At 41.3% G+C, this 16399-nt stretch overlaps 1 protein-coding gene across 1 annotated transcript in view; it reads right to left on the bottom strand.

The window, feature by feature from the left end:
* Window positions 1-16399, bottom strand: part of LOC123748274 (deoxynucleoside triphosphate triphosphohydrolase SAMHD1) — a 259172-nt gene that overhangs the window by 45422 nt on the left and 197351 nt on the right. Inside the window, exon 8 of the mRNA XM_069328220.1 lies at window positions 10447-10506. Coding sequence (XP_069184321.1) covers window positions 10447-10506 — 60 coding nt within the window. The remainder of the gene's footprint in view (window positions 1-10446; window positions 10507-16399) is intronic.

The raw sequence follows: 16399 nt of genomic DNA, 5'->3' as shown, positions 1-16399 counted from the left end.
GATTACAATTAACAATCTGCAAAGTGAGCTGGCATCAACAAGGGAGGAGATCAAATCTCTCACAGAGAAAAATAAAGAGACCGAGCATCAGATTATCATCCAAAGGGAAGGTGGGAATGTTACATTGGAAGGAAATGCCTCTGTACCTGATACATTTGCGGATATACTGAAAAAGAGCTCAGAAGCAATGGACACAGTGAGGGAGGTAGCGATGCAAGCAGCTACGTCACAGGAAGCAGCAAGGTGCACCACTCAACTTCTGGAGAGGAAAAGATCAGTGGTAGTTGTTGGCATCAAAGAACAGGAAGGATCCAACAGGCAAGAATGGAATGGCAAGGATAGAGAGGCAGTACATGGGCTACTGAAGGGGTTACAGATGGAAGGGGCTGTACATAACATTGAGAAGGTTTTCAGGTTGAGCTGGTACAACAAGGACAGAAACCGACTTGTAAAGGTGGTGTTTACAAACGAAACCACAAAGGAGGACATTCTCGAAAGGAAGAGTTGTCTGCAGCATATGGAGGGATACAAAAAAGTATTCCTGCAGAGGGACAGGACGAAGGAGGAGAGAGCCAGGGCAGCAGAGGCAAGGAGGAAGCGCAGCGAGAGAGGAGCAAACCAGGAAATCACAGCCCTCAACACAACAGTCCTAGAGACAAGAGGAGAACCCAAAACCAGCATCCCAGCAACACCAGAGGGGGGGGGGGGCCACACCACCACCCCCCTCTGCATAGAAACCCTCCTTTCCCCTCACCCTACCTGCCCCCACCCAAACCACCCCATTCTGACCCTGACACCCCTTCCCCATTCCCATCATGTCCCCCCTCCCACCTTTTTCCCCCCTGTCCCCCCTCCCCCTTCATCCCAGACCCTCCCTATCCCTCCTCCCCCCTCACTGCGTATCCTCCATGTCCCCCCTACCTCCTTAACCCACACCCTACCTGTCCCCCCTTCCCTTCAACCCCCACCCCCCACCCCAAAATCCTCTGAGACCCTGCAAACCACCTCACAGATCCTCTCACCCACGGAACAGCTTCCCACACTAGCAGAATGCTTGCCAAGAAAGGGACATGAAAATGAACAGAAGAAAGTGAGCTTCAAGGCGATGTACACTAACATAGACGGGATTTCAAATAAAACAAGTGAACTTGGAGAATGGGCACTAGAAGAAAACCCAGACATAATAGCACTCACAGAAAAAAGTTAACGAAAATCATAACAAACGCAGTGTTTCCACAGGGCTACTATGTAGTGAGGAAAGAGAGAGAAGGGAGAGGAGGAGGTGGGGTAGCTCTGCTACTAAGAGAAGGTTGGAGTTTCGAAGAGGTGGTAATTCAGAACTGTGAAGGTTTCAGTGACTACATTTCAGGCACCATAGCAACTGGAGGACAGAAAATTATAATAGTAGTCATATATAACCCCCCACCAAATGACAGAAGACCCAGACAGGAATATGATAGAAACAACTTGGCCACCATCAATATAATAGAGAGAGCAGCTTCTGTGGCTAGCAGGAACGGATCCAGACTTCTAATCATGGGAGACTTCAATCATGGGAAGATAGATTGATTGACATATACCACATATGTCAGACCAATCCTGGAGTATGCGGCACCAGCATGGAGTCCATATCTAGTCAAGCATAAGACTAAAATGGAAAAGGTTCAAAGGTTTGCCACCAGACTAGTACCCGAGCTGAGAGGTATGAGCTACGAGGAGAGACTACGGGAATTAAACCTCACTTCGTTGGAAGACAGAAGAGTTAGGGGGGAACATGATCACCACATTCAAGATCCTCAAGGGAATTGACAGGGTTGATAAAGACAGGCTGTTTAACACAAGGGGCACACGCACTAGGGGACACAGGTGGAAACTGAGTGGCCAAATGAGCCACAGAGATATTAGAAAGAACTTTTTTAGTGTCAGAGTGGTTGACAAATGGAATGCATTAGGAAGTGATGTGGTGGAGGCTGACTCCATACACAGTTTCAAGTGTAGATATGATAGAGCCCAATAGGCTCAGGAACCTGTACACCTGTTGATTGATAGTTGAGAGGCGGGACCAAAGAGCCAGAGCTCAACCCCCGCAAGCACAACTAGGTGAGTACAACTAGGTGAGTACACACACACACACACACACACACACACACACCCAGAGAAAGGGCAAACTCTGGTACCAGAGTTTCCATGAAGAATCTCAAGGTTTGGTACACTAATGCTGATGGGGTACCTAATAAAGCAGAAGGCTGCAACATTAGCTCACAGAATGAGAGCGAAGCTGCTGGTCATAGGGGACCTAAATCATGGAGAGATAAATTGGGAATTTCGTTCCCATGGAGGGGACGAAACGTGGGGAGCAAAGTTAGTAGATATTATAGACAGGAATTTCCTAACACAACATGTGAAGGAAGACACAAGGGAAAGAGGAGGAGATGCACCGAGCCTATTAGACCTAATTTTCACCCAGAACGTAGAAGAGATCGAGAATTTGGAGCATGAAATACCTCTAGGGTCGCATGAAATACCTCTAGTCATTGACTACATGATGGAATTCAAACTTCTGACCATGGGACAAGAGGTCTGTGAAAGGAGAATTGACCACAGGAAAGGGGGACTACAGGAGGATAAGGGACTATCTGGGAAAAGTGCAGTGGGAGGAAGAAATTGTAGAAAAAACAGTTCAAAATATGATGGACCTAGTCATACGGAAATGCCAGGAGGCTGAAGAGAGATTTATATCAACAGTAAAGGGAAAAAATAATAGGGAATATAATAACCCATTGTTTAATAGACAGTGTCAGGAAGCAAAAATAGGCAGCAGGCGAGAATGGAGGAAGTACAAAAGACAAATGACAGAGGACAACAGGATCAGATACAACAGAGCAAGGAACGATTACATTAACATAAGACGATCGGAAAGGAACTATGAGAACGATATTGCGATCAAAGCGAACAAGCAACCTAAATTGAGAACTAAATCTCTCACAGCCATATAAGAAGAAAAATGTCTTTGAACGACCAAGTGACAAGACTAAGGAAAACAGAGGGGGCATATCAAGTGGCAAGAAAATCTGCAAGGCAATGAATGCCAGTTTCCATAGAGTGTTCACAACCGAGCCTGATCAGCTCCCATTGTTAGAAGAGATTACCCTAGATGAAAGACTATCAGATATAGAGGTGACAGCAGAGGAGGTAATGAAACAGTTGACAACACTGGATGCAACTAAAGCGGTTGGACCAGACAAAGTATCACCATGGATACTAAAAGAGGCAGCACAGGCCCTCGGCTTGCCTCTGGCAATGATCTTTAATGACCCCCTGCACCCAATATTACCCCAAAAATTTGCAACGTAAATTGTATGTTTTTTTTTTGTCTTACCAGTATCATAAAACTGTACACATCCTCAACTTTTGGCCCCCTATGTATTCCAAAACGGCCCCCAGTTTGGGAACCAGTGGTCAAGGACATGTTTGAGTATACGTTTTGTTAGTATGTTACCAACTGGTTGGAAGCAGCTGACCCTTGTGTCCGTGGATGTTGATGATATTACTGAGCTTTGTGGGTTACTTGCTCTCGCTGTGCTCCACTCCAATTAAGCTCTTTTTTGTTTATTTGTTCTTATATCACACACTTTGATATTAAATATCTTGGGAATTACATTGTAACATTGTGTATGAAACTTATTATGAAAAACACTCCTATCCATCGATTTATTGTTTTCAAAGGATATGATGAAGGCTTTCAGAACAAGGGGGGGGGGGAGGTGTCAATCTCCATGACAGTTTGTTGTTCTGGTGCTAATGACATGTTTAAGTCCTGGTGAGTCCGAGTGGGGTTCTGTGGATAAGTTAAGTATTTACTTCAATTTAAATGCAAGTGGACTGTATATTGGTTATTGTTGTCATATTATAGTGGACTGTATAACATAGGTAAATTTAAATCTTCCATACAATTCCCACAGTGGGAGGATTATTATAATGTTTCCTAATAAATTTTGGTCTTATTGTTTATCGATTAATCTGTTAAAATTAAGTGTAAACTTTCTACTCTGAATTCAATCCCAAAGCTACTTGGACCGTAGACAAACATATTATTACACTTTAGAACGAAATTACTAATATACGTCCACAAGCCTACTGCTAGAGGAATGTATTCAGAGTTATACTTAGAAATTATAATTGAACAAATTTATTTGCTGTACAATCTGAATTGTGCTAGTAAAAGAGCGTTCTTAGTTGGTAAGATGACTCCTTAAAGTGTAGTCACACACACATGGTCAGCAGTAACCTAGAGAAAATTCTAAACACGCTGTGCACGGTCAGCGTCCCTGGGGGTAATGGCTGCCTCTCAAATCACAGCCACTGGGAATACCTTCTGCCGGCAAGGTATTATTAATGCCAGAAATACAAATTCATAAAAACACCTCACTGTGATCCTCAAATCAAATAGTTTTCTTCTTACATACTTACTGGTGTTTTGAGAATCGCATGTTCATAACCGGCGCCAGTATTTCACTAACATAATCAGTTCTGATTAATAAACTGAGAGTTAGATACGTAGCCTGGGTAGGAAATACAGCCATTGGGATAGTCGGCTAAGATTCATATTGCAGCATAAGCGTCCAACAGTGAGTTTAAGGACACTGCGAGTGTCATGATTCTCCGTTTTGTTGGTCTGGATTACAATAGGCGATTCTTCCTCCCCACACTCACACTCTCGTTCATGTGTGTCAATAGTTACTAAATTGGGAGTAGAGTCTTTAAATTCAAAGTACTACAGAGTTCAAATTAGATTAATTTGATTTATATTTAAGGTATTAAATTTAATCTGCACTTTAGTTCATTAACGAGATTTAAGAGAAGTATTTCAGTTATTCAACAGTCTCGTGGTGAAGTGGAAGTGGGTAATGTCAGAAATATTGCATTAGCCCATCTGCAGATTTTAATTAAAGTTATTACTTAAGAACACAGGACGAGTCCTCATAGCGTATTATTATTATTATTAGATTGATGTTTGTGTTGGTGGGTTGTTGGGGGCAATAAGTTCTACAGGCTCCTTTGCAAAAGTTGTACTGAGATCCAAGGTGTCATTGTTGGCTGGCTAGACCTAACCTCTCTCCTCTGTTGACCAGACCACACACTAGAAGTTGAAGGGACGACGACGTTTCGGTCCGTCCTGGACCGAAAGTGTGTGTGTGGTTCTAGTGTGTGGTCTGGTCAACTTACTTCAGCCACGTTATTGTGACTCATCGCCTGCTCTCTCCTCTGTTTGACAAGCATATTTTTTAAACTTGCAATTCCATTTGACTCTGTGATGCTGGTCGGCAACATATTCCATTGGTCTACCATTTTAATCACAAGAAAAACAGAAAAACAATCACAGATTTTCTACACGCTCACTGCGGGAACAAACGTGTTCGCTCCCACGGGCCACAGAGATCACAGGTGTGATAATCAGCAAGGCGCATTGTACTAGGATGTCAGCCCCACTATCATCCTGAACATGCTCGGGAAAAGATGGAGGTTTTCCTTATTAAGTAATGAGCATTGTAGAGTATAGCACCATCAACCTCGAGCCACTCCACGATGACAGCAAAATCCACTGCGACCCATAGAGGGGGTGGTACAGAAACTTAGCTGCCGACCCAACCTCCTATGTTCCAGGGCCCACCTGTACCATGTTGCATAGAGTAAAGTTTCGCCTTCTCCTGGAGAACCTCGTTCTCCCTACTACCGAGATTTTAGCACAAGTCTTCACCGGCTGACATCCTGGAGACACAAAAGGGTGTTCACCTGCTCTTCTCCAGCAACTTGGACCTTAAGAAGATATTCGCCACCGCCACCACGATCAATTTTCTTGCAAGACACGATCTTTTCTTGCAAGACACCGGCCTCATCCTCCCGCTACCACGACACAACCTGGCGGACATGACTGTGTTCGCCAGAAGTCTCAGAATATGGATCACCGATCGCGGCAAGGACGACATTGTCGCCAGTATCAACACCCAGAACCCGACGCTGACAGTGGTAGTGGCCAACACCCTTACCAATTCAGAAGACAACCGCAGACCAACATTGAAGGTGACCTTCCAGACGGCCATCACAGCGACCCACGCCACGGACTACGTACTTAAGTGCTCAGGAATCACCATACCACCCATCCCCGTGACCAAGGAACGCTTCATGGAGCTCCGTCAGTACTTCAAATGCTACCAGTACTCCCACTACATCAGAAGTGTGCACAGAACGAATGCAGAAGTGCAGCATCTGTGCCCAGAAGTACCTCCGCACAGACTGCACATCCTACCCACCGATGCTGCCTACTTTGAATCACCTACACTCTACGGTCTCACCGGACTGTCTCCATCGACAGGAGGAAATCAAGAAGATGACAACTAACACTATCACCACCTCACATCGACCAGGAATCCCACTCATGTCAGAATTCCCGGTCTTTCCGGTGAACACATCTGTGACTCTGTTACAGCCCCGCTACTGTGCCAGGTAAGTCCACTATGGGCTCACCATAGCCTGTGCTACTTCAAATTTTTTTTCCGAATAGCTGAATATAAAGCAACAACAACATCTATGACTACCTCACCACCACCTGGTCCCTGGGGACGCCACACCCAGCCGACTGCACCACCTCTGACCACACCACCATCAGCCTAGCACACAACCTCCACCAAGACCACCCTGCTACCAGTCCTGCTCCACCTTGCCGAGAAAATGGCAAATAACGATATCAGCCGCTACATACACATTATCAACAGGCTGCTCAACGCGATTGGATTCCCGACTGCTGTGGTACCCGACGACCTTCTGCCAACTCCCACAGCTGCTGCTCTGGTTTTCGACTGCTCACCAGGCCCAACACCCGGACCAAAACTGGGATGACCCCCACCAAGGGCCTCCTCCTCTGATGAGGACGACGACTCGACATCCGCAAACGGAGACGGACAACCCGACGAAGACGACGGCCTTCCCCAGGTGACCTAGGGAAGGCCACCTGTTACCGATACCCAGGTGACCGAGTACGTCGACCCGGAAGATGAAGGCGACAGGTAATACGACACGAGCCCCTGTTATGCCCCTCTACATTCTCCTCGACGCAAAAAAAAACGTTCAACGGCAACAAAAGCACCAACCAACAGCTGGCACACAACTGCAACTGGATAATCAGCACCAAGAACCCACACCCTTATGTATGTCCACGCCTTCACCATACATTAACATCACCATGCTGAAGACGGAATACCGCGACCCAGACGTTTACAAAACATATCCTGATGGATAAACCGAATTGCTCAACGAAGACGACGACCCTGAAGAAACCAAACTACCAAAAGTATTGTGCGCACTACTCAAGCGTCGCCTCGTACAGTTGGCTGATAACCTCGCGGTCGACCCTCCTCCTGGACATATAATGCGAGCAGCTATGAAGACTATCCATCCACCAATCTACAGCATTAGCTTGCAAGTCCTATCCATGGTTAGATGGATACTCAAGATCTCAAGATAAAGGTTGTTTGGCCACTGAGCTGTACCTCCTTCCGACTTGTATACACATCCTCGCCCCAGCCTTTCATCCCCTGCTTACCAGCCCTATAATCCTTGGATCCGGCTCCATCTTGCTACCAAATTTAAGGTTCACCTTATCCTTCCTGAATCTGAACTTCTGTTCAGATTCAGGGTATGGACTGTTACACGGTTTGGCCGAGCCTGATAGTTTAAAGATTTTGCTCATATTTTTCCTGTTGATACCCCTTATCCACTTGAAGCTCTTGATCATGTTTCCCCTCGTTGCGTTTCTCCCCAGAGAGTGCAATCCGAGCCCCTTAACAGTATGGTAGGACCTGAATGCCTCTTCTTATGGGAGGACGTGAATACCAGGAATCAGTCCTGTCATCCTATTATGGCTTTATTATAGGGAATCCAGGGTCACTTCACTGACCAGAACTGCAATATTTTGATTGTTTTTTACCTTTTTAAAGATCTTTCAGTTTAATGTTAATAATTCATTAAGTTTACGATAGATCAATAATTCACTATTGAAGATAATATATCGTGCTCTATAGAGTGGTATACAAATAATTATATTTTGTTACAGAATATATATATCCATAAATTCTGTCTTTCATTTTCATTTTAATGAAAGCGCAGCAACATTTTGTTACATTTACTGTACCGTAATTTTGGACCATTTATTCGAAAGGCATTATGCTTTGGTTAATTTCTACCTTGAGGACACCCAAGAGATTTTTAATTATCGTGTAGTCTTGGAGTTGTGTTCCAGCGTCCGAGAAACATACCATTAGTGAGGCATAAATAAGATACTGTGTAATGAGTGAAGCTTGAGGCTCATTGTTACGTATTTTAATAAGCATGACTACAGTTTTTTAATGTTATTTAATTTTTTGTGTTGTATTGCATATTGAAGTTTATTTTGTTGCTGTGTGTAAGCCTAAGAAAATTACAGATTAGCAAGTCTAAAATCTCACATATTCGAGTTACGGAGAGAATTCTGAAGGGTTTGAGAGATCATCATCTCACAGCGCACGTTCGTTGAAAAATCTCAACAGCTTTTTCATAAAACTAATCCAGTTTAACAACCATGTTCATATTTCTGGAAACAACAGCCTACAAAGGATTTCGAGCCGATGTGGTGCCTATGGATTTTTCTTAGATTTTTTTAGGTAATGAGACCAAAGGTTGGCCTGGAAACTTCAAGCACACTGAATTAATGATGAAAAACTGGAATAGATAATACAATGATTAAAACAAACTAAAGGGTTGCTCTAAATGGAATGAAATCTAACAAAAAAAATATGAGTTGAGTTCTGCAAGGATAGATTTTTGAGTCATCCATTTTTATTGCTTTCACAAATGATATAAAGAGCTATAGAAAAGCGGGCAGCAAAACAAGTGTTGCAGACATATAATGGTATCTATAGGAACAACAAAAGAGGTTCTGACAAATGGACAAATGGCTTTTGTCAGAGGAATGACAAATGTTCTTCAGTCTGAAAACATGCAAAACTTTGTATTTAGGACATAACAGTACACATCAGTTACCATATTGACCCAAGATTGGAAATAAATAAACCTGGAAGTAGTCTCCCAGTTACTAAAAACTGATCAACAGTAGGATCTATGGCAAGAGAAAAAGACAACTTTAGGAAGAATCAAACAAACCAGTGAATTCGAAGAAGTAAAATAGGGCATCTAGCTTTATACACTACATGTATTCGTGCATTACGAGACCTCAGAAGCAAAAATGCATAATTGCACCTCAGCTAGTTCAGCTGAGGTGAATAACTCATAAATAACACGAGAATCATCCCAATACTAAGTCAACTCTAGTGCCACTCAGGATTAAGGGCCTCAGAAACAATTATACAAACAAGACACGACAATTTGATCTCCATCAGGGCCTTTAAAATGTCCAAACACTTCAAAATGTTCAACTTAACTGACTCAAAAGGCAAACGTTTCAAGCTCAACATGCCACAATGTTGGAAAAACAACCAGAGACAAATTTCATCATGGATTTTCTTGCTGAAAGAAACACAAGTACTAAGACAGTGCTAGAGTTGAAAATACGGACGTTAAAAATCCTCAAAAATATCCAGATTGAATTAAAATAGAAAAACTCACATGGTTGAAGAGAGGGATGGCTGGGAAGTCAACACAACTCAAAAGTTTGTAATATTTCTCTTAAACCCCTATTTCTCAACCATAAAACTTTGTACATTTATTTTCTCTTTAATTTTCAGGTCCACTGCCATCTCCCCGCCTCCTCTCTCTCATTTTCTGTTAATAAACTTTAATTTGGCCCCTCGATAGAAATGATCTGCATGCAGCAGCATTCACTTGTCTTGGCATTCAGCATTCTGAATATACAAAAATGAAATAACTTTAAAAAAGTGAAAAAATATTGTTCAGAAGTCTTAGAGAAACACACAATATGGCAACTGGATACCGTTGGTGAGCTGCTCGCCCCTGTGCTCCGAGCAATAACTGGGGATCTGGATGTAAAGTAATTGGCATCTGTGATAAAGATAATCGCATTCTCTCTCTTCATCCAGACCCGACCATTATGTTTCCCGAGCCTTCTCACATCATAATGTATAATCCAACGCTATCATAGTGAACTAAGATCATCGGCTCTTCAGAGCTGCTAATCTCATCTCTTCCCGCTGGCCGCTGAGCCCCTGGGCCCGGGCCGCTAGGACGAGCCGTCACTGTGGCCTGTGCTCACTAACACAGGAGTCAGCAGCTGGAGATTCCAAGACATGATATCCAATGCACAGCATAAGGAAAATTGAGAAATTTTACTGTCTCTGAATTCATGAAAATTTATGTAAATCTGAATGGCTCAATAACCACAGATTACACAAGCACCCGATTTTTTGTGTCTCAAGTGAACTGAACCTCAGTACTAACCCGTTTTTATCTTGGTAAGTCGATAATATACCATCGGCTTTCATAAAGGCATCAATCAACCTGCAAAGAAGAAAAACTAATTAAAAAGTTAATCACAGTGAAGCTCTTAGCGGAGTGAGAACAGTTGTGCTCCAGTGGTTCAGTGGGCTGCGTCGGCGAGTGATGCTTGGAACCTGCTCGGGTTTGCCTTACTAAATTACCTGCCGAAAAAGTAAATTGTTTTCACATTTACTGCACCAAAATTTGGACACTATTGACCATAAACTAAAAATGTTATTATAGGGAATTTTAAATCCCACTGAAACTGACGATAATTAGCAATTACTTTTTGAATGCTATTCTTATAAGTAAAATTTAAAAATTTTGACCTTTATATTTCTTCGGCATATTCTTGTGTAATCTATTTAGTGCGTCATAGTTCTTATGCAGTGAATGTGCTCATTATTTTAATAAATACTTGTGTTTTATTAAAAGCAACTTTTATTACTTTGTGTATGTTATTTTCTGAATAAAGAAATAAAAACTTATATGACTACTGCCGACTAGGTATTTCTACGAAAAACTATGCAATGTGCATAATATATAATAAATATTGTGTAAATTATTTCAGAACGTGTCAATAATTTATTACAAGCTATCATAATTTTAGGCTGCTCTTATGTATAATATTATTTTCTGGAAAAAGGTATTAAAACTTATATAAGTATATGAATATGTCCTGAATGTATTCTTCTATAAAACTATGTATAATGTAACAGATATTTATTTATTATATATTATTATGATATGAGCGGTCTATATGTTTAGCCTCTGAATAGCCTCATTAACCAGAGCGTGGGGCACATTTACCTGTTTTGGCCAAGGGCCCAAAAGCAATTAGATCGGGCCCTGGTGGCCGGGGAATGTTGGAGATGGAGTCCTTTCACTGGAGCAGCCAAGCTCACCTAGCGAGGCTCACCAGTGTGTGGTACTCGTGTACCACACAGGAGTTCAAGCTGGAGAGGGTTGGATGTATAAGGGATATAGGGAAATATTATTGTTAAAGAGTGTAAGAGGACAGATAGTATTATTGAGATAAAGAGTTTAACAGGATTTACAAATAGATTGGATAGGTATATTGACGAGAGTGGGTGGATTTTTACGGGACCCACCTAGTATGGGCCAACAGGCCTCAAGCGATGCTTCATAATTCGTAATTTCTGAATAGACTTGTGTGGCTGATAGCAAAACATATAAGTCAACATTATCTGTACACTTCTCTCCTCCATACACTTGGCCTTGTCCCATGTTTGACCAAGTCAACATTATCTGTACACTTCTCTCCTCCATACACTTGGCCTTGTCCCATGTTTGACCAAGTCAACATTATCTGCACAGTTCTCTCCTCCATACACTTGGCCTTGTCCCATGTTTGACCAAGTCAACATTATCTGTACACTTCTCTCCTCCATACACTTGGCCTTGTCCCATGTTTGACCAAGTCAACATTATAAGGCTGCCTCTAACGTGGTGGAGCTGCAGACCTTCCAGTAGAAGGTTCTGAATATTTCGATGAAAAAGTTTTGTCAAGAGTCTAGAAAGCTTTTTCATATAATGAATTCTGTTATTAAAAAGTACCGATATACCCTAAATGTCAATATATTTTCTGGAATATAGTGAAGGGAAATATATCCATGCAGTGAAAACGCAAGGATTCTTGTCATTAATTATAACAATCCTTGAATATCTTCCCTCATTATGAGAAATAATATCTCTTCCTCCTCTGACAAGCTGAGATGTACTAATGTAGTGCATCAGAATTAATGCAGCTCTGATGGCTGTGCACTCCGAAATATACGCTACATTGGACATTCCATGGATACATCAAGTAGACGCCTTACACTTCATTTGCAAGACGGAGGTATTGAGCAGCATCATTTTAAATACCACAACACCATCCTGATTCGCCAAGGCCTAGTGAAAGATACGACAGTAATCACACTCTCTGACGATACTAGGAAACTTCATACTCTTGAGGCTGTGTTCATTCAGGAGTTGACACCAGTAATCAACATCCAGATGAATTTGATTCCATTAATACTAACACTTGTTTCCTTTGATATAACCTTGCCATTATCCAACTTAAGATAAAATACACAATACGGTGAGTATATCTTTATATATATATATATATATATATATATATATATATATATATATATATATATATATATATATATATATATATACAAGAGTTCTTACATGCCTGTATAGCCACTAGCATGCATAACGTTTCGGGCAGGTCTTTAATCTTAAATTTCCCGGGAATAAGACCCGTCAAATTTCTAATCAGTCTTTCATGAAGCACCATTCATCTGCGTGGAATATGATGGAATAGAATAAAAGCAAATTTGTCAAACATGAGCGGCCCTTAGTAAATACCAAGCTGTGAATAATTTACATTTTCAAGATGTAAAAGACTGGCTTTTACGATTATTAATTCTAGAAATTTTCTCTCAATAGACGTCAAGATAATTTACTGATAGTTATACCTGTGATCAATCTCCCTTCTTAAAAACTTATAACATATTAGCAACCCACCGTGACTGGTACTCTGCTCAACTCTAATGATTTATTGAATTTGCAAGACGAGAACTCATAAAGTTCTTCTTTACATTCTTTAAGCACCACAGGAAACACTTCGTCTGACCCTACGGTCTTGTTTGGCTTCTATTTTTCTCTTAGTTTAAGAACTTCCTCCCTGGTCACCACTAATCTAGTCAACTTGTTCCCTTCACACCAATACAGATTTGTTCAGCCTTATGCATACACTTTTAAGTTCTTATCTAGTAAATACAGACAAAACATTTGTTTAAAATACTAGTCTCTGTCATTATCAGTTACCTGACCTGTCTCAGTTTTTAGCGGCCCTGTTCTAATCTCTGTTTGATATAACTGAAAAAAATTCTTTAGGATATCCCTTTGCTTGCCCTGCAATATGAACTTCATAGTTTCCTTTTTGCTTTTCTTATTTCTTTTTGAACATTTCTCACTAGTTTAACAAATTGTTATCCTAAACTGGCTTCTGAATTATTAATCCTATTGGACAAAGCTTTCTTCTGACAAATATGGTTCTTGAAACCCATGTGGCTATCCTATTTTTTCCCCCCATGGGGCGGGCTTATTGGGAAGCGCCACTCCTCCTGTGAGTACACACACCGCCATAGCAGCATATACAACACCCCCCAGTCGGGTATTGGGGGATGAACAACCCGATGGGTTGTTCATCCTGCCGCTTGTACCCAAACACAGTTGCGACTTGCTTAACTGTCTCAAGTGAACAGCTTATCAAACAAGAGATTAACATTTGTCGACCCTAAAGGTTTACGTTATCTTCCGGGTGCAAAATAGGGAAATCATTTAAGAACAAGATCTATATATGACAAATAATGTTTTCTCTAACTCAAATAATGTGGGGTTTATTATGCTACACATATTTATAGTGACTCTTAGATGCTCACATTTTCTCAGGTAGTGGTCAAGGCGGTGTCCATCACTCTCACCACAGATTTTGCAACTCTGTTGCTCAGCTGTTATGTCCACCCGAATCTCGATGGATATTTATGTCCAAGACGAATTCTCGCTATTACTGTTCCTCTCCCGCGGCCACCTCGAAGTTACAGTCCTGCTCCTGTGCCAGGTAAGTCCACTACGGGCTCACTATAGTTTCATAGTTTAAAAGTTCCAAGTGCTATTTGGAACTTTTGTTCTGAATAACTGAATATAAAACAACAACAACAACATCCCGCGGCCACCTCTTCGTCCGTAATGACTGGGATTGCCAGCTGCAACCACACTGTACCAGCGTGCAGATTGACTGGTTTGTTCTTCTATCTTTACCTTCTACCGTTACCTTGTCACGGTGAAGTTGCCTGATGATACCTCTAATATGTAGCAGTCTTAGGTATGAAGTATTCAATATGGTCTCCATCAGCGCCTTCAGCAGCCAGCACATCTGCTCGTTCATTTCCACGGATTCCAACATGGGAGGGGTGCTACAGAAATTTTATCACTTTTCCCTGATTGGTTGGTACCCTCACAGCTCTCTTGATTTCAGCGACTATCACAAAGTTTTTGCCTGTTTTTTACTAAGGTTTTGTAGTTCTGCTTTTAGTCAGTGGAGATCACAGCACTGTTAGTGTTTTTTAATACGTGCTTTTTATTCATTTCCGCTTTGAAAACTATTATTCCTAATTACAGAGTATACTGCACCAGCCCTGCTATAAGTAGTAAAGTATTTCAAGATACATTTGCCTCATTTATAATAATAATAACAGTTTATTTAGGTAAAAGTACATACATACAAAATGAGTTACAAGCAGAATGTTGGATTTCTATATAGAGCAAGTATATACTATGCCTAAAGCCACTTATACGCACAGCATTTCGGGCATGAAAAGGAATGAAAGCTTAAAAAACCCCAATACAAAACATTCCCAATACAAACATAGCTACATTCTCAGATAACCTAAGGAATCTTATCATAAACAACAACCTCAACAAAAATCACAGCATTCTGGGAGTTGACTTCAATATTGACCTGCGTCAACAAAATAGTCCTCAAGTCGACTATTTCCTAAACAGCATGAACTCCTGTATGCTAATCCCCACAATCACCAAGCCCACCCGATTCACTCAAACATCCGCTACTACCCTGGATCATCTATGGACTAACATAATAGCTCCCCCCTTGCATCTGATATAATCACTGACAGAACAACTGACCACTATCCTACCTTCCTTGTAGCGAAGATGGACATAACACCACCAGCTAACAAGAAAGTTATCTTTAGGTTACACAGTGAAGCAGCAATAGGCAATCTCACAAAAGAACTCCACAATATAAACTGGGAATCTGAATTTAAAAATACACTGGATATAAATTCATTAACTAATCTCTTCCTTTCCAAAATTCTAAGCCGTTACAATACCCATTGTCCTCTCCTCACCAAACAAGTAACTGGCAAAAGGTTAAATAATCCCTGGCTCATAAATGGCATTCTCAAAGCAATTGACAAGAAACATGAATATGAAAAAAACTTAGGATTGGCCTAGTTGCAAAGGGAGTAGTTAAGAGGTACTCGGTTGTGCTTACCAGTATAATAAGAAGAGCAAAACTTTCCTATCGTGAGACTAGATTCAAAGAAGCAAAAGGCAACATGAAAAGCACATGGAGAGCCATCTCTAACATCCTAGGAGCTAAACAACAGTCACATAACCAGATAAAAATCTCCAAGGATAGTTACACACCTGCAACAGATCTAGAAACAGCAACTGAATTTAATAGCTTCTTTTCATCGATTGGTGCTAACGTTGCCCGAAAAATCCCACAGACTCAGACACATGTTACAACATATCTTTCAGGCAGCTACCCAACCTCTTTTCTCCTCTCACCAGTCAGCCCTACAGATGTTGTGTACATCATTCACTCACTAAAAACCAAAGCTGGGAACATTTGAGAAATACTATCCATGGTATACAAGAGTGCCATCCTTGCGCCACCTATTGCTTTACTGCTCAACAAATCTCTAGAGTGTCAAACCTTCTCTGATATCCTTAAAATAGCAGGTGTAACGCCAGTTCATAAAGGAGGCAATCCGGCAGACATAAACAATTACAGAACAATATCAAATCTACCTATATTATCAAAAATTTGAAACAGTTATTTACATACAGCTCTACTCCTATCTCATGTAATTCAACATACTAAGTCCCTGTCAGTTTGGCTTCTGCTCCCAAAAGAGTACCAATGATGCAATTATTAGTCTGGTTGACTTACTCTATTCAGCCCATGAGAAAAATGAGTTTCCGATTGGACTCTTCATTGACCTGAGAAAGATCTTTGATACTGTTAATCACAATTACCTCTTACTTAAACTCCACCATTATGGACTCCGAGGCCTTGCCCTGAACT

Source organism: Procambarus clarkii, chromosome 21 (genome assembly GCF_040958095.1).
Source record: "Procambarus clarkii isolate CNS0578487 chromosome 21, FALCON_Pclarkii_2.0, whole genome shotgun sequence".
Taxonomy (NCBI): Eukaryota; Metazoa; Arthropoda; class Malacostraca; order Decapoda; family Cambaridae; genus Procambarus; species Procambarus clarkii.
Note: the sequence above shows the minus strand (reverse complement) of the source record. Positions and strands in the feature narration are given on the sequence as shown.